The 20,150-nt window shown below is 36.8% G+C and overlaps 1 protein-coding gene across 5 annotated transcripts in view; it reads left to right on the top strand.

The window, feature by feature from the left end:
• Positions 1-20,150, top strand: part of CNTN5 (contactin 5) — a 656,947-nt gene that overhangs the window by 617,877 nt on the left and 18,920 nt on the right. For all 5 annotated transcript variants that reach the window (XM_068930406.1, XM_068930402.1, XM_068930403.1 and 2 more), the window contains 3 exons: positions 5,741-5,811; positions 9,015-9,249; positions 17,769-17,878. In XM_068930406.1, the coding sequence (XP_068786507.1) occupies positions 5,741-5,811; positions 9,015-9,249; positions 17,769-17,878 (416 nt within the window). The remainder of the gene's footprint in view (positions 1-5,740; positions 5,812-9,014; positions 9,250-17,768; positions 17,879-20,150) is intronic.

Below are 20,150 nucleotides of genomic sequence, written 5' to 3'. Positions count from 1 at the left end.
CAGAGAAAATTGATGTTGTAGTAGCTGTAGTAGTGAAGAGATGAAATGAGGACATGACTGGGCAAGGCTTTTGGTAGACCTAGTAGATATAAAAAGTCATTATCTTACCATAAATGTATCCTACGGGCTTTAGTGTGCAGTTCTTAGCATCACCTGTTGATAAACTGGAGGAATAGAGCCTAAAAGAACTATCTGAAATAATTTCTTCAGCTGTTTTGTGATTGTAGTATCCAACTAGAGCTCAGATAAGAGGAGTAGGTCCCCAGCAGTTTCTTTGGCATCAAATAATTCCAAAGCAACAGTTGGCAGTAGGAAGAAAAAAACAGAAGAATATAAAAATGCCAGCAGAATAGAATATTTTAAAAATGTGAGTAACAATTGAAAAAGGTAATAAATAATACTTTACCGTAATTGCAAACACTGACTGCAAAAATAGACAGCCAAAAATTTTGATGTAGACAACAACAATTTCTGAAGTACTTGTTACTTAAACATTAATTTACGATGAAAAAGAAACACTGTTTAAGGTAATTGATGCTATTTTCAAACAGTGACAAGAGCAGCCTTATTTTAATGGCAGATCTCATTTTAATGAGGGATTTTATTTAAAGCTTGTAGGATGATAATTCTACAGTTCCAGAAAACTAACAAAGCTATAGGCAGATTGTATAAAACCTGAAAAAATTAAGAGGATAACGAGACTCATAAAGTGCTAAGACAAAAAGCTGATAAATGTTGTTGTCTGCTGATCAAATAAAGTGAAACAATGTTTTGTTTGAGAGCACAGGGGAAAAAACCTCACTGTCTGGATCAGACTAGGCATAGGTTTATTTATATTGGCTGGTGAGATTACATACTTGTCCTTTTTTAATTTCCCTGAAAAAGCCTAACTCAGAGATAATAAGGAGCACGCTTCCTATGCCAAATCGCCATCCGTTATATATGGCACCACTATCATGACAGAGCCCAACAATGGGACATAGGAGATGTCCACATCACAGCGTGAAGTGCAGATATCTGAAAGTGCTTTACCCCAGTAAAGCAGACAAGTAAAGTGGTGAGCTGAGGTTGCAGAGATCACCAGGCTAATTCCTGTGGCTTTTATAAGAGGTCAAAAACTGGTATGGATAGGAAACTGTTTCTGCAGTGAGGCAATCAACAGGTCGTTAGGGCAGAATCTGCAAGGTACGGGGAGTAGAAGTGAAACTAAAGACAGTGTAGAAATAAAATGGAGACGAGATCCGGACAGCATTTGCAAGTAATACCTTCAATTAGTATGGCTGGAGAAAGGGAAGGGAAACAGGTAAGGTCAAAGGTGTTTTTTGTCTATTTGTTTGTTTTTAAAGGAAAAAATGAACCATTGTGTATTTAGTGAAGAAAAAGAGCAAAAGAGCAAAAACAATCAAGAATCAGTGTAAGGGTAAGATTCAGAGAGTCTAGCAGAGGGAGAGGAGTAACTGGAAGATTTCTCTATCTGTGAAGGGGGCCAAGAAGCAAGGGAGGAGGGGAAGAGAGCACATTATATTTTGTTAACTTTTTATTGAAAAAAATCCTGGGCAGTGAGAAATTAGAAAGAAGGGGTAAAAGGAGGATTTGAAGACAGCAGTGAGGATGAGAAAGATGGCTGTCAAATTCAGCTTTTTGAAGAAAAAAGAAAAGAAAAAGGCATGGTTGTGGTAGAATTGAATAGGAGAGAATGATTTTACCGTGGAGGAAGTCAGTCTCGTCATGACCCCTCTCAAGAAAATCTGCTTGCTGTGAGAGCTGGAGCCAAAGAACCAAACGTTAAGGTGAGCCTTAGCTGGAAGCTGTGAGGCAGCTCTGGTAGTCAGACAGGTCATGAGCCGACAGATTACACTCACTTGGGAGGCATGAGGCAAACTGGAAACAGACTATATGCCAGAAGTCAATATACAACAGCAAAGCTGAGTTGGGGTCATAGCTAATGACAAGAAAAAAAGAAAAAAGAGTGAAAAATGACTCTCTGGACACTGTTCTACATGAAAAGTAGTAGTCCAGATGAAATAATCTAAAGCTGAGCACATAACTATTTGAAAAAGTATATTGAGAGTGGTTCACCTGGGACGTTACAGAGTTCTGTTGCATCCCTATTCTACTCACTATTTTGCTATATTATTATTCCATTACCTAGAAATATTGATGTTCATAAAATTCAAAATATCAAAGAAATATTAAAGAAATCAAAAGAAGAAATCAGACTATTTTTCAAAAAAAAAAAAGACTGAGGTCTAAGAAAAACTAGTATTGCAAGTATTTGACTAGGCTACCTAGAGAGACAGGACTATATTTCATTTGAGATTTTTCATCTGCTTTGTCATTCCCAAATTTGCTTCAGTACCAGAGATTGAGCTAGATTTTGGGTTTAAAACTCCTTCATCTCTATATTCCTGTGTTCCCATTATGTCCTACACGGATGCACTCGTCTAACTATCTGACACACTTTAAATATGGTACACTTTTGTTGTGATGCTAAAGAGCAGTGTTAAGCAAGAAGAGATTTCATTTTCTAGTAGGTGGGATTCTTTCATCTTATTATCAAATGAGACATATTAATACAGCAGAGAGCTCTTTGCCATTAGTGTGGGTCATACTTATTCAGAAGACACAATACTAAATTTCTCAGCTGTGGTGGACATTAAAGAAAAGAGGTACTAAAAGCTTTGTCCATCAGCCATAAGGACCTTGTGTCTTGGAGCCAAGTTTGGACATCTTATTTCCATATTTAGTGCAAACGTATGTCTGTGTAGGTCACTGCCAATAATTAACAACTTGAAAGATTGAGAAGACACTAATTGTATGGCAATAAACTTTGATTATGAGTGAGTAAATTCAGATATAAAACTATAAACTGTAATATAAAGATGATGTTGCTGAAGGGCTGCTAATATACAACCTTAATGCCGGCAAAAAATGTTTTCTTTTAATAGTTTTCTTCACTTAACAGTTACTCATTTCAAAACATCTTCTTCTGACTACATATACTTTAGTCTGGTGCAGTGCAGAGGATAGTTATTCGTTTGACACATTTATTCTTTTAACGGTTATTCATTTGAGAGAGTTTTACTGTGTGAATATATGTTTTAGTTTTGTGCAAAAGATATTCATCCTTTTGACAGGTTTATTCTTTTAATGTTTATTCATCTAAATAGGGCTTCAGTCTGTAAGTCTGTTAACAAGAAAACTCTAGAAGGAGGACACTGCTGGTTAAATAAGTCCATCATGTTCAATGCTTCAAAGGAAGGTGTTCAGCACTCTCTGTAACATTGCATCTACCTAAACAGTTCATTCATCTTGATAACTTTAAAAAAAAAAATCTTAGAAAGGCAAGAGAAAATGGATACTAAAGGCACTTTAAACATGCTCCATTAGAGATGACGTGATAGTTTTTGTGTGTTAATTAACTAAACAGTTAATTATTGATCTACATGTTTTTACTGCAGAATGTTCATCCTAGTTTTTCACATATTTTATATCTTTCCTGCAGAGGGCAATTCCTATGTTCAGTATTGTATAATTCTGTTTCTGTAAGGGAAAATGATCTCATTTAAATTTCACTACATAAAGATTAGATTTTAGTTTAAACTCATTCATGGACATTTTCCAGTCAGTTAAATGAGATAAATCCTTCCAGAAAGTGGCTCATCACATTTTAAGACAGTTATCTTAGGATGGGATGAATCACCCCTAAACTCTATATTCTTTGGGGAAAGAGTCTCGACTACAACCTCAGACTGGATACCCAGCTTTCTAATGACTAAAGTTAAGTTAGATGAATCCAGTTCTTACTCTACCTTCTTCTCAATTTGTAGAACCTGTAATTCCACAAGTTGCTAGATTCAAAATACATTTTAAATTAAGAATTAGAAAGGATAAAATTCTTCCGTTTATTCATGAATGTTAGTTGATTCTATGGTTATAAATAAAACTGTGATAATATAAGTAAATACTATGAAATATAGGGTCTGAGTGCCAAATATTAGAAATTAAAGGAATTACTTGAATTCCTGTACAAATACTTGGAAAATTTTCAATGTTTTGGGGAAGAAGAAAACAAAGTAAGACAATTAAAAAAGTGGTAAGCAACCAAAATTAATTAAAACTATTTCTTAATGAGTTTTTCTCTTTGACTCTATCCTTGCACTGGAACTGCAAGGTAGTGATATGATCTTCTGGTAAATCAATACCTTTTAACAGAGAGTATTTATGAAAGATACCTTTTAGCATTGTGTAGGGAGGATGTGTGAAAGAAAGAAAGAGGAAGGAAAAGATAAAAAATGAAAGGCCAGATGAACACAACTTTATTGGAGAGAGATGTTTCACACATTTGAAATTTCCCATATCAGTCTCATAAGAAACACACATACCAGGACAAAAGTTTGATATTAGAGATTTATGTGCAACCATTTTCTCACTCTCCTCTCATCTCCAACAGTGTAAATCAGAGATGCTTCCTAATCTTTGTGGTATGGCATCAGTTGCTAGAATAAAGCAGAATCGAGCTTTTTTTCTTTAAGGGGAGTTCAGAGTTCAAAAAGACACTTTATAGATTAATTCTGAAGTCTTAGGTGACCCTCTAGTATCTAATAACAACTGTACTTTCATTGAATTGGAGACCTTAGTGATCAACAGGGGAAATAGAGAGGATTGTGTACGTTTATTTAAATGTATTTTTCTTTGTATAGTTCAAAGGCACAATGCTACTCAATAAATAAGCTAAATAGCATGCAATAAGGTCTTAACAGTTAATGCCTCACAGTACATTTCTACCAATGATCTATGTACTGCTGCAAGGAAGAAAAGATAAAGTTTGTATCTTAGGACATATTTAATCAAATAAACAATGCGCAAGCATTATCTGCTCACAGTAAATAAACTCAAGACACATTAGTCATGTTAGGAGCTTCATCAGATGTATTAGGTAAGAGAAAAGAAATTACACAATTCCAGTGAAACAACTCAGATTTCTAAAGTTTTATAGTGTATGGTAGCTCAATGTAAACTGATGATGATACTTATAAATTGTTTGAAGAACTTTGTTAGATGCTCACATGTGCTATGTTAGCTGTATAGGTGTGTATATTATTACAAAACAGTTTAAGAAAATATAATGGTCTCAATTTTTGAAGAATTGTGAATAGTTCTGCTTCCAGTATTTTGTATGAAATGGTAAGGGTTTTTTAAGGATGGTTACTTCAAAATTTTTGAAAATTGGACCCTGGCAAGACATACTAGTGTAGATTAAAGAAACTAAAACATTCTCAATCATTAATGACCTGTGAAATAGTAGAGAAATATCATTTATGTAGTACAATTTGACCTGAACTCTGAAATAGCTCAGGTTCCTTAGTAATTTTTGGAATTTGATTTTTTTTGAATTGTCTCTTGAAAAGATACAAATACTAACATATACTATTTCATCTCTCGGATGGCCTGTACACTGAAAAGGTTACTAATCTGCAGAAGAAATAGTGTTTAAGTAACTTTTTGTTCCCATATTATTTTTCATCTCAGCTTGTGCTTTGTTTGACTTTACCAGCTTGATTGTGGTATTCTCTGTAATGAAACCAGGAAGCTTCAGCAAATACTCTTTACAGCAGAGTACTATACTTGTTATTTCTGTTCTGATTTAACAGCCTTCTGTCTTCTGCAGCAGCTTATTACTATGGGGAAAACTTCAATAACTTGGACATTCTGATTTTTGTTCCCTTTTTGTTCACAGTTCCAAAGACACCTCCAGCTAATGTAAGTGGCAGAAGTGGAAGGCGACATGAATTAGTAATAGCATGGGAGGTAAGGGACATTTTGATTAAAGTGCTTATTTTATGTTTACTTCTTTGAGGGTAAAGTAAGGGGTACTGTACTGGGGTTTCCCTACAGCAAATATTGGCAAGGCATGAACACAAAATAATATTCTAAGGAGTGCACATTTCCATCTGTCTGAGTAGAGAAGATTATGGTGAATATACTCCAGCCAGCAGCAGCTCCACTTATGCTAATTTATCACTTTTTCCTTCTCCATTGACTGCTCAGGTTGATTTGACTTTCTTGGCTCTTAAGTAAATGCTACATCAGATGAAATAACTAAAGGAAAAGGGGGAAATCCTTGTAACATTTTTTTTTAATTGGGATAGAATAAATATTTTGTATTGTTTCACACAAATACAAAACTGAAGACCTGCAATACACCTTTATTTAGAGAAGATATTTGTGCTGCAAGATGTAACACAGATATATGACCATGCCAGTGGGCAACTGGCCAGGGGGAGAGGGGGAAAGAGCTGCTTTCTCTGCTTCATATCTTGATCATAAATAACATAGTAGAGCAGAGAGACTTTTCTTGAGGGGAGTTTTCAAAACTTTTATATCAGAAAGTTTCATATTCAATAAATTTTCCCCCCGAAAAATTTCCATCAAATAAAGATTTGAGGAATTTCATAAAAACAAAAACAGAAACAAAACAGCTCAGCTATCTTGAGGAGTAATTTGTTTGGTAACAGATGCAAAATTCTAGCTACCTACTGAAAGTGGCATATTTTGGAACATCTGAAGAGGATGCTGTATGTTGGCACATCTGTCTTCCTCAGCACCAGCTACCTGTGACAGCTGAGGTAAATTGGCATTGACTTCAGTTTGCTTAAAATTGTCAGGCTATAAGGAGCATCTTTTGCAGCATCTCTTCAAACAGGAGAGAATTTATTGAATCTCAAACAAAAACAACAGACGATTAGAACTGTGTCTGATTTAGATTAGTCTAATTTTAGTCCCTAATAAAATATATTAATAGGATATTAAGTGTGCTTATAGTGTTCCCCAAGTGTCTGGACTGGGACACTACTGAGGTATGTAATATCCTTCTCCCTGCCAATGGTCCAAGTCTTCTTCCAAAAGAAACCAGAGATGCAAAGGAACAGTACACATTCAAGGTGACCCATCCTGCAGTGTAGATACAGCAAACAGTTAAGAAATAATAATTGCTGCAATATAACTCTTAGTATACCTTGAATTTCTTTCCATGGACTACAATTCGGCTTCTTCATCTTAAGCTAAAGAATACAAACTGCCAATAATGCACAAGATGTCACTCATTGCCCTTGTTTCTGATTAACTTATTGTTTCCATCAACACCTAGTTCTTCCTGACATTATTAATTTCAGCATACTGTGTTGTTTCACATCTCTTAAATTACATAAAGTCATTAATCAAATTAAGAAAACAAATCCATCAAGTTATTTCATTTATTTCAATCATAAATGAAATGGATATATTTATAGTTTCAATTGTTTGAAAGTTTTCTACCATTTCTAATTATAGTCACTATCTTTCTTCCAGAAATTGGAGATAAATGTAAAAGACAAAGCAAAGCACACAAAAATTATATAATTAGAAATAAATGTTCAATTTTCTGCTAAAGAACTAATCTTGGCATGCTGGATAATGCACTGTGAGTGTCATCAGCAACTTACTACAGACTGCTGGGCTAGCTACACTGCTGTGCTCTCTGGTAAAGTCACTGGATTTCCGTAAGGCACAATCACAATATAAGTTAGCCTAGCTCCAGCACAAGTGAATCTCTGCTTTTGCAGGATCCAAAAGTCTAAATTGGACTTACATAGAGAATAGGAATTCAACAAAGTACTTAGAAGACTGAAGAGATACTGAGATGGTATATGGGTATCTGGGAGTAATTCAGAAAAAGACTAATTTGTGCAGGCAGAATTATACTCAGCCAGTTCAAACAAAATTGTAATCACCTAATGTTGATTCACAGATCATGCATTTCAGGTTTGCAGTGAAATCCCAAGGTTCTTCCATTTCTCATTTATTTATTTTCTTTTTGATGGTGACTGTCTACTGCAAAATCCAAAAGCACTGTAAAGCGTAGCAAGGCACCTCCATTCCAACTCAAATCACTAGGCTACAAAGCCTGTCTCTTTTCTGCCTCTTCTGCCTTTGGAGCCATGAATTTTTCTTTCTTGAATCCACAGCGCGCAGCTTCAGAAGGCCAGGTAAAAAACAGTCTCACTTGGTGTAGGGAGATGCCTGGTAATGAGATACTTACAGTGTGGAGGGGGAGATGACTCTGTCTCCTGTGCCTCTGCTCTGACTCACGTGCTCATTAGCTGCAGATCTAAGATAGACCCTTCAAGGTGTGGTGTTTGGACACCTTTGCTGTGGCATTTCCCTTGGGCTTTATATGCTGACAGCTGTTAAACTTAACCTAATACCTAACCTAAGCCATTGAACTTTTAAGAAATATAGGCAGTAAATTAGCACGAATAATTACATTCCTTGATCTGGACATATAAGATTTAGAAATTGCAGTGCACCTAAGTGCCTTTGCTGTCTGCCTGCTTACAACATGTATGTCCCAATTCAAGTGGCTAATTTCAAAGCTCTTCTGGTATAAGCAAGGCAAACGAGATTTTTTTTCTCCACAGGACTTTCAGTTTGAGAGTTAGAATAGCTAGTTTTATTACATTATATCCCTAAGTCTCAAGCAGAACCCTTGACATAAATCATTAGCACTTGACAGCCCATTTGGATACAGAAATTAGGTGGAGGGGCACCTAAATCCCAAAAGGATACCATTGTAGTCAGTCTCACTCACATCATATATTTATGATTGAGGCCTTAATAAGATGTTGTTGATTTTTAACAAGGCAATTGAAAGTAGCTATTCAACTAATAGGCCACTGGTTAAAGCATTAATCCAAATATGGGAAGCACAGAAGCAATATCTCTCTGAGTCCAAGAGCTTATTCACTCCTGAGGCAGCAATCTAACTATGAGAACTACCTGAAAAAATGCCCTTCCTAGGTTCCTCTTCAGAAACAATTGTCCCTTGGTGTTACCAAGCATAATAAATAAAATCCTATAAGGCAACTGGAAGGGATCACCCAGACACAAGCAGCCAGCTTATATTCAGTTACTAAGCAATTGCTTTCTAAATGAGTAAGACCACATCTGATCATTATTTGAACTTGCTATTTTAGCCAGTATCAGAAGAGTTTCAGAATGGAGAAGGATTTGGATATATTGTAGCTTTCAGACCCAATGGAACACGAGGTTGGAAGGAAAAAATGGTGACATCTTCAGATGCCTCAAAGTTCATCTACAGAGATGAAAGTGTGCCACCTCTGACTCCTTTTGAGGTGAAAGTTGGCGTTTACAATAACAAAGGAGATGGTCCATTCAGCCCTATTGTGGTCATCTGCTCAGCCGAAGGAGGTTAGTTCAACATATAGTAAAAATCACTTGCATGTTGTATCTATCCATAGCTATTTTTACATAATATGTCCTATTATACCATGTAACTTCAGTCATAGATTTCAAATTCTTTGCAGAAGTTGTACCATTAATGCTATTGTGTAAAGAAGAAGGTGAACTAACTTGCCAAAGCTTGGCCAGCAAGCGTCAAAAATTTAGGAGGAGAAATCAAGCCACGTCAGTTCTAATAAAAAAAAACTCTTCTAAAGGAGCTTCATGCCTAATATGAAGTCTGTAGCCTTAACTGTAAGCTGGGCTGGTCAAAAAATGAGCAAAGGAAGGCTGATGTTTTGTATTGTGTGTGAAGTTCATGCTGCTTTTTTTTTCATGAGTTAAACCCACAACAACCCAAAGATTACATAACTCACTTATAAATGTTTATTTTCTGGTTAATGGATACCAAAAGTTCACAGAATGCAATTTTGTTCTTATTTTTATTTATGTTTTTCCAGCATTTTCTTTTTTCTTTTATTAGCATAGAAAGTTATGAATTTACATTAGTGGCCAAATATTTAATATGAATTATACGAGTAGTTCAGAAACACAAATGGAAAATATTTCTGGAAAATTGCTACCAACTCAACTTTATATAACTCCCAACTGCATTTTCCGAGAAAAGGCTAATATTTACTAGAAAAATAAGTTGTTCTCTATTGACGGGAGCCAGTGTATGGAAATTTCCATACACACAAAAAGGGAGGCAAATATTATCCCCAGAAATATTTTGAGCAGCTATATTGTTGGAAGCCAAGTACTTCACTGTATGGAGGAATTTTATATTATCACTACAAAAGTATAGTATGAAAATGACAGTATTTCCTGTGAAGCTGTAAAACATTAAATGTTTTTCTGTATTAGCAATGTGTAGTTTTGGAGACTCGGTGTAGCATGGATAACCTACTCCTTCCCAATAATTTTAGGTGAAATGCTGTTTCTGCTAAAAGCAGTTCCAGTAATCTGTTTGTGCTCCACTATTTAGATCAGTATTATCAAGTATTCATATCATTATAAAAATAATTATATTTTAAAATGTAAAAAATGCCCAGTACAACTTGGACATTTTTATCATTTCCATTCCACTTCCCTGTTCCTTAATAGACAATTCTGTGATACTGATGATGATGTTTTTATGATTTAATGGTTTTATTCTTTGACCAGGAAGTTTAATAAAAAAGAGAGTCGTTCAAGAGAAAGGAGGCAAAAAACCTTAATGGATAATAAATTTATTTCTTGTTTGTAATTTCTTTTTTCTTGGAATTGCAAAAGCTGTCTTAGCAGAAGCTGAACACTGAATTCTAATAAGTAGTCTTCTGATGGTTTTTTGGGTAAAACTGGAAGTGGAATAATCAGTAATATATGAATCCTTTTTTCTAGCTTTTCTTTTAAAATATGAACTTTGCAAATAATCTAAATAGAATTATTAAAATGAACTTTCTTCCCAAGGTTATAGAGGATACCTCTAGAAACCAACTTTTCTGATTAAAATTCAGTTATTTGAGAGTACCTACCCATTATAGCTTTGCTAATCCAGTTTCTGCATATGTCTGTACATTAGCCTTTCCTTCGGTAAGTGGAATTCTATGGGGTTAAACGCTTTCTTAAACTTACACATGAGGAAAAAAGAATGATAAGCTGTGACAATACACTGTAAAATTAATTTATAAAAAGCTTTTCTCAAGAGTAACTCAAGGTGCTATACTCAAAATTTAAGGGAACAATGAAATAGTTTATTACAGCTAAATTTTGGGCAGTGCAGAGACTGAGGACAAAGATGTTTCAGCTTTCTAAGGAAAAAAAAAGAAGAACTGGTTTTGAAAGAGGCATGGACTTGCACACTTTAAGAGCAAAACAACTAAAGGCACATTTTCTCAAGGATTTCTATTGAAAAGGTGATATTAAATAAAGATTGATAGTACAATATATTATGATCCTAAGGCTCTAGGATCTAAGGGAATTTATCTAAGGAAGTTTATTGCCTAAATCCTGTTGCCTCTGCTCAGCACACAGGAAAAATCAAGAGTTTGCATGGGACAGATCCTGGATAAGGAAGGAATTTCACATCTATTAGGAATGAAAGCATGTGTCTGTCTTTTCTAGTTGTCTGTGACTGCATGTTTTGTGCTCTCTGATCAGACACTGAGAGTCCATTTGTGGTGGCTCTGAGTCGTGCCTGGCCAAGCAGCCTCGCTCATGGTATTGAGTAAGATGTTCCCTTCTGACTGATATATGATTACATAACAGTGGCTCTGACTGAGGCCAAAGGTTTAAAAAAACACCAGAATCTCAGCAAACACAAGTAAAAACCTCTAAGTCAGATACTCAGAAGATAAGACATTGATGGTTACTGAGGGATCAATGAAGGTGATGAACCAAAGTAGAAGAGGGCAAAAATCTGGCTGGTTATAGATGTAGAGCATTTATTCTCCTTCACTGACTTTTTGAGTTTGTGTGAAATATCACCTGGGTAGAGCTTGTGGAAGACACTATGCAAGAGTGAAAGAGGAAACGCAATGTGAAGAGGGAGTAGAAAATAGAGTGGAGAAGCAGAGGGAAAAAGATAATATAGGTCTTCTGAAAGAGGTCCTACAAGACTAGTGGGGTAACCAGGGGAGACAAAAAAGCAGATGTAACCCTGTGGAAAAAACTGTTTAATAAAATAAAAAAGTTTGAGGAACTGAGAAACGATGGGGAAGAAAGTAAGCAAAAGATCTTAGTGATGAAAGAGATGATAAGAGAACCAGGATCAGTTCCGAAGGGGGAAGCAGGATGCAAAGAAGATGCAAAAAAGAACCAAAGATGTACAATTATCCGCAAAAAGAAGATAGAACAGAAGGTCACAGTAGACATATTCCAGCAACAAGGAAAGATAAGCCTAGAAACAGGTGAAAAAATAAAAGGAAAAAGAATCAAGCTTCTGAGAGAAAGTGGTTTCAAGATGAGCTAGGTCTTTTATAAGGGCATTTTTAACAGGACTGCCACAGTGGGAGACACAGAACATGTTGTTAGGTACCTAACTTCTGCTTTAGGCACATGAAGAAATTACCTTCACAGAAATGACAGTTTTATAATTTTGATAAATAGTGAATACTATGAAAAACTTGTAGATGTGAAAAAGAGAGCCCTGAGCAATACAAGGTAAAGCCTGAGGACTCTGAGTTTTCCTGCATGTTTAAAACCTCCTAAGGGACCCCAGATGTGCTTCTATAATACATACAAGATGTAATGATATTGCGCAGACTTTTTGCTCTTGTTTTGTATGGATTTGAACTAACTCATTCAACCCATGGAGAACCAAAGATCTCAGTTACCTGAAGGGAGAAGGGCCACATAGCAACCTTCAGTGTTTTGTTTCTTCATAATTTTAAGGAGTTATGCATTAGGCTAGCTAGTGAGTCATGTGATATTAAACGAGACAGTGTAGGCTGAAATGTTTTTCTGGTTAGGTCCAGCTCCCCTAGCTTTTCATCTTGAGCTCTTATTTTCATCTTGAGCTCTTATTTAAATAAATAAATATTCCTTTTCCTTCAGAAGAAAAAATATGCAATTATACACTTCTAAATATAGCCGCCATGTATCAAATTTAAGTCTTACATTCATAAAGCGAAATTCTGTAGATCATTTCATAGCTAAAGCTGAGCTGCTTGGTATTTAGGTGAACCTGAAGATTAATAAATTGGTATATTTGTTGTAAGCTACAGTGGATTATGTCCTGCTTTTATCAGCTGATCCATCTGAATTAGATCTGAAAGTTCAGCTGCAGCTGTCTTCATTGAACTTTTAAAGAATGAAATCATAACCCTGATATGAAAGAGTTTATTAAGCTTTCCTTTGATTAATGCCACTAACCCCAATGGGCAGTCGGCTGTGTAATCAATATTATAGGCACATCCCCTTCTCATGTTATGTGGATAATTCCAGCTGCCATGTCACTTTTTACAAAGGTATCATTTATATTCATGAAGATGGCAACACTGCTCAGCACTTTTAATCGAACAAAGCCTGAATTCTGCCAGCTGCATGTCCAATTTCCAATCACTCACCAAGGTGAGGGAGCTGTTTGTAGGTTGTTAAAACCTGTATGGGAATACAGCAGCTCCTTTTCCCATGTGGCACTCTGTTGTGCAATATTGCCAGGTTATTTCATGGAGAAGGGCGAGCCACAGGAAGGAGTACACAGAGAGAGAGAGCCCAAGAGAGAGAGGCGTCACTGGAATAGACTTGAGAAGCACTATCTGGCTAATAATGGCATATTTACATGCACCTTCAGGCAGGCCACTTGCTCAAAGATCACAGCTCAGGACATGGAGCACTTTCCCCAAGTATTATACTAGAAAAATGCCACTTCAGTGGGCTGCGCTACTGGAGGTTAGCTAACCACTTGGTCTCTTGGCCAAGTCTGTGGCTCTCTTTTATTTAGCCATGTAGACATGGCCCAAGAACCTAGATCCACTCCTAAAAGGAGAACTTCATTTATACATCTCCATCTTTGATAGAAATAGGAGTTCTCACATTTTTATGAGACTATCTGCTTTTTCTCTGTTTTATAGTCCTCTGCAAAGACGTTGATGAGACAGAAGGTGAAAACAGAAGGGGCTTAAGTAAAGCCCAAGGGCCATCCAGGAAATGGTCAGTCAACTCATTTTTGGTGTTTAGGAAAGCAGTCTTTATAATCCTAGTATTAGGGTGTAAAACCTTTTCTGAAGACATCTTTTTGCCTCTGTAGTCAAGATTCTGGAGGCTGTCTTATACTATAGGCAGTCATGATACTGCAAATCTAGTGGGGTCCCCAAATCAGGGCTATGTCAGCCAGTCCATGTCCGAGGAGCAGAGCTGAGCATAGTCTCCCTTGGTTTTTCTTAGGGATGAAAAGAGTTTACTGAGGTTTCTGAATCAGTTTTCCAGATTTGGAAGATAGTCCCTGTGGCTATTTCCAGCAAGGGAGTAAATGATATTGCCTTCTTTACCTATAGGATGTTGATAATTAATTACACAAGAGAGAATTCTCCTTATGATTTCCTTTCTGTAAGAATCCCTTTGTGGATTTTTCCATAGAAAGGAATTATTTCGGTCATTGCTCCTTGCTAAAAATATTAGCTATGCTAAAGTATTGACTATGTGGAACTGCCTGGAGTAATAAGGCAACTATCTAATAAGGCTGAGGTTCGTAGGTTCAGGTAAGAGCTCAGATTTTGAATCAGGGAAGTGTATAAAAAATCCTCTCTTGAGTCAAAATTGGAAGCAACTGGATCTTAAGTGATTGGACAAGGGATGCTAACTAAGGCTCCTTTCCATAGGAGAGTTAAAATATCATTCTCTGAACATAAAGAGGTGTTGGGCTTGCTTTTATGACATGGATATCTTTAAGGATGATTATGTGAGAAAACAGGCAAGTTTGCAGCAGTAAATGCAGCATTAGGATTGTAATGAAAGCTATTAACTAACTTTACTTTCTCTTATCTGCCAGTATCAAAATTCAGGATTCCCTCTCTGAATGCCAGATCAATGCAATTAGTGTAATTCCTTGCTTTGTTATGTTGTAGCCATCCCTGAGTGTTGCAGATTGAACATATTTCCTTCAGGTATGATTTTGGCATATGAAAAATGTTTTGTGGATGTTGCACAGAGCCTTCTGAAAACTTACTACGCTGTATCTTTAAGTCTATCAGGCAGTATTAAAGGGATCATTAAAGACTTTTTTCCATCAGCATGACCTCATGAAGATACCAATAGATTTAACATAATGCTAAGATATTAATAAAGGAATATGATTATAACACCAGCAACCATTATGGAAAAACCTAATGAACCTGTCAAATTTATCATCAGTTCTAGACACACAGAATAAAGCATGACATTGTAGTGAGCCATGGACCAGAAATTATATGGTCCTCATCCTATCTGAATCAATAAAAAATGCCATTTCATCCCCATAAACTTTCAGAGTCATAATATACCTTATTCCTAAAAATATCATTTCTGTTCTTTTACTGAATACTTACCGTCTTAGTGTCTAATATTAGTGAAATTGCAGTGAATAATTGCTGGATATGTAAGAACTGCATTTGTTTCACATTAAAAAAAAAAAAACTTAGTTCTATTCCATCTGTTGAAAACAACTTATTTTTAAAAATATCAGAAAATACTCTTTGTTTCTGTTCTGAGCAATATATAAATGACCTCTAGTGAATGCTATGAAGAGAAAATGATTTCTACGTTTATAGAAAATGTAAAGGCTGCCAACCAACATTTTGTGTACATCACAAATTATTTATCCCACTGCAATCTTTTCTGACAACAAGGTAATTGCTTCAATAATACAAAAACTAGAAAATAGCTTTTGCTGCACAAATCTTAGTAGCACATAAAATGGAAAGCAGGGTATACTTATTGAACAGAAAAGCATATTATGAGGAATATATTTCTTTGTAGCACAATTCTTTCATTATTGAATTCAGAAGATTCAGTTATTTCTAGAGAATACTTTTTTCTTATTTGTTACCTGAAAAGATCCATATAAATTTTATACTTAGTATTACACATCATGGATGACTACCATTTTGCATCACATCAGAAATGCTTCTTTTCTTTAGAAGTAAATAAAAAAGAAGATCAAAAAGAGCAACAAACATTGAAAATTCAACATCAAAAAGGACAAAAAAATCTCTACAAGCCATGTCAGGAAAAAGTACAGGGCCTTGTGCCAGAACAGTCCGTGCAATATGATCAGAGAGAGGTGGGTAGCTAATAAGTCAAGACTGTTACATAAGGAAACTCCTTTTCTGTAATCCTATTAAAAGAGCCCCCCAAAAAACATTTTTGAAAAGCTCTTTGATGTGCCTCCCTATATGATAAGAGCCAGGACCTTTATCTGCCCTTCAAGAGCAGATCAACACATTAGAAATGTAATGAGGAGCACTAGGCCAAGGAAGAAACTGCAGGCTCTGCTACTGCAGTGGTATGTGAATTCACTTATTTGCTGAGCAAATAAACAAAGCCAGGATGGTAGTGAAATGCTGCTGCTGCGTGCTTTGTCATCGGTGTCCAAGCCTCATCTCTATGTCATAGATTCCTTGAACAAATTTCCAGTAATATTTAGGTAATAAAGCAGAAGATATTTCCTTAATTCATGTCTCAATGTGATGTCTGAAAATTTTTGGATGCTCTTCCTTCCCAATGCACTAAATGACGATACAGATTTGGGGTATGTAATGGGTATGCAACCTGTCCTAGCAGCATTGTGTGTGTACTTACCCAGACAACTTCCCAAACCCTGGAAAGAGTTGGACTTCCTATGAAGTATTTGCTGATATCAAAGTGAAAATGTGCCTGTGGCAGCCATGGGGCAGGCGTGGTACATAAAGCATCCTGCTTCCCAGTCCTCAGGTGTGGACCTGGGCTGCATCCCAGGTACATGGAGGGAAGCAGCCCAGGCCTGAGGGCAGGGGGGGAGCCCTGGCGCCTGCCTGCCTTTGGGTCCTCTACTTCAGAAAATCAGGAGACCAGGACTGCAAAATGCATTAGAAAGAGCATCATAATGGAAACATAAATGTAGGGCTGCTGCTAACAACACAGCTACAGGTACATGAGGAAAAACTTCTTTACTGTGAGAGTGACTGAGCACTGGAACAGGCTGCACAAAGAGGTTGTGGAGTCTCCTTCGCTGGAGATATTCAAAACCCGTCTGGATGTGATCCTGGGCAATACGCTCTAGAGGACCCTGCTTGAACAGGGAGGTTGGCCTAGATGATCTCCAGAGGTCCCTTCCAACCTCAATCATTCTGTGATTCTGTGATTCTGGGATACATATTATAGGTGTTAATCTCTTCTCTTGAACATTATGCATCCCAGGCCTAGAAAGGTAAATGCTTCAACAGCAGAGAGAAGATTGCATGTCCCAAATACTGGTACCTATTGCTTCAAGGTTTGTTTATGGACAGCATAGCAACATAGTCCTCAAAAGTTCTTTTACTTAACATTTCACTACAACTCTGGGTATCACTTCTTATTTGGTAAAATTTTATTTGTTATAAAGTTCACTGAGCATCCTAGCTATGTATTGTTCATTTTGAGCTGACAAAATGGCACTAAAAAGCCAGGAAGAGAATGAATGCTCCATTTACTTCTGAAGTTAAGCTGATTCAGGGGCATGAAAGCTGGAGAAATGGAGTGAAGGGGGGGTCATTTACAAATATTAAAGATTTTCCAAAACAAATCAGGAGGGACATAGACAGGGGATTCTGTCATAGTTTGCTAGGCCTGTCATCAGTGATAAGGAATTGATGTGGCATGACAGAAACAAAGAAATATAATAATAATAATCTTTTCATCTTGTTCAGTTTTTCGTGTTCCCTATAAGTGTCATACCTTCTTGTGAGTTTAAGGTAGAATAAAGGAAATAAATGGCAGTTTCAGATGGAGTGCTTTTGATAAATGCAAGTTGTTACAGTAGAGGTTTATTGTTTCAATTTTTCTTAATACAGAACCCAGCGCTGCTCCCATCGATGTCAAAGCCACGAGTTTATCTGTATCAGAGATTCTTGTTGCGTGGAAACATATTAAAGAAAGTCTAGGAAGACCACAGGGATTTGAGGTATGAACACAGAATATTGTAATGAGAAATGTTGTTACTTTTGCTAACGTTGCATTCTGCTAACATGCGGCGTAGTGAAGCTTGAATAGAAATTACGCTCATTTGAGCGTACACACGACTAGCTGTAGAGCGATGGTCACAGCTGTAGCACTGACACATCTTCTTCTACTTATTTGTGCTTTAAAATCATTCAGTGCTAGTTCTCATAATGTCTCTTTGACACTTCGAAAAGAGCTGAAAGAACTGCAAGTGACCCAGCATGCCTCTTTCGCAGGCTGGGGAAGATTAGGTATCGACTGCTTCCATCTCTAAGTGACCAGTTCAAACTTGTTATTTACTGAGAGCTATCAACATTCAGAGACAAAACAGCCTCTGCCGTCCATGTGCCATCATCCAGCAGTGACCTGGGGACATCTGCTGGGCAGATCATAAAAGTTGTATGTGAGGAGGGGAAGCAGCAGGGCACCGTCAGCAAACAAAGCTCCACTTTGAGACAGACTTGGCAATGGACCTTCCTACTGGATCCAGTTACAGTTTTGCATTCAGTTTACAGTCCATACCGCCACAAGGATATCACATCTAGGACCAACCCTGGGCTACAGTAACACATCCTGACCTGTCCTGCCTCTCATGCTACCTCAATTTACAGTCAGTAGAGAGGCTGATTTTGGGAGGCAGGTTATGTGACCTGCGTTAATCCTGTAAAGTGCGATGATTCTGTCCTGTTTCTCTGCAATAACTATGAAAAGAGGCTAAATAAGTACGTCTGAGGCAGATACCAATGTTAGGGATGCCTGAAGCCAAATAAGATGAAGCCAAGACTGAGTTGCATTAAAGTGATTATTAACATTACTGATATCAAACACTGTCTAGGCTTTCCCCAGAAAAATGTTCCAGTGTAGGTTACTACTGTTTAACAGAGATTTCTAAACTCAGTGTTTACACAGTGTTTATTTTTATTTTAGCGCTTAAAGAAAATTATATTCCTTTCCAGAAAGTCCTAAAAGAACTATTATCAAGGAAAACACTAAGGGCTATAATTTTTAAATCCCTTATATTCTCTTGCTATTAATGTTTAGTGAAAGCGTGATAGAGCCAATGTTGACTAAGTAATGTGGATTTCTGCTCATCTCTGGCTTATGTCCATATTTAAGTTATATTCTCAATTCAAAAATTCTGTAGAAAATTAATTGCAGGAGCTATATTCCAGGAGCAGTACTTCCAGCCTGAACAAAGGGGTTGGGTTGGGTTTTTTTTCCACTTTCAAGAAAGATAGCCTCTGACACTATAATGCCCTAACATAGTCCTCACTTCAGTGGTGAGGACTACTTAAACTTAACTTGTTTTCCATGGTCTGGATCAGGTTGAGAGGCAAGAAGTAAGTACTTCAGGTAAAAGATTTTGACTCTGACTTTGTCAATGAGGACTTACCTCTTGCATCCTCTTCAACCATTCTTCGAGTTTCCTTCCTCTAAGTCATGATCCCAATGCTTAGATATTTTTTTTTTACTTTCTCTTACCAGAGAAAATCCTAGATGGACAAAACATGTTTTTCTTAACATATTTTTCTTAACACAGAGAAAGAAATTTTTCAACTGTTTAGCTAAATTTACATAAATAGAATGTTAACTCTTAATAAATTTAGGGGGTTTTTTTTATCTTTTTTTAATGGTCATGAAATCACACTTAATTTCAGCATTTCCTAAAAGTATCCCAGGACTATTATATTTATCTTCCCCAAAAAATTTCTTTAGAGCAGGGTTATAGTGCAGTAGAAAGCACAGCGCTGCAGCACCTCTGCCTTTATTGCTGCATTTAATGATCATGTCCAACCATGTAGACTTAGTGCCAAGATGGCACTGCCTACATCATACTGTAAAACTCAGAGAGAGTCTCTTGGTCTATAGTTTAATCTCTATAGTTTAAACAGTCCTGTGGGCTACCTTTAAATCTTGTGACCTACTAGTGCACAGTGCTGTCCCCAAGCAGCACATGCAGGCAAGACCTGGCTGCTTGCTGCCATCACCAGTGGCCTTTGGGAGGAAACATCAGTGCGCAGGTGGAATACAGGCCACAGATCTCTTCAGCAGATGCTCCACTGAACAGATGTAAGCAGGACAGCACTTTTACCCCACAGTTTAGACATACTCAGTTAGCTTTTTTTTTTTTTTTAACTTGATCTACTTTAGCTCCTTGACACTTGGATGTTTCTGTACTGCTCTCCAGTGAAGTCCTGGCAGTCTGTGAGCATGATCTGTCCCCTCAGGTCTCT

Source organism: Struthio camelus, chromosome 1, assembly GCF_040807025.1.
Source record: "Struthio camelus isolate bStrCam1 chromosome 1, bStrCam1.hap1, whole genome shotgun sequence".
In the NCBI taxonomy this organism is placed as follows: Eukaryota; Metazoa; Chordata; class Aves; order Struthioniformes; family Struthionidae; genus Struthio; species Struthio camelus.
The sequence above is the reverse complement of the archived record's forward strand: the minus strand, read 5'-3'. Positions and strand labels throughout refer to the sequence as shown.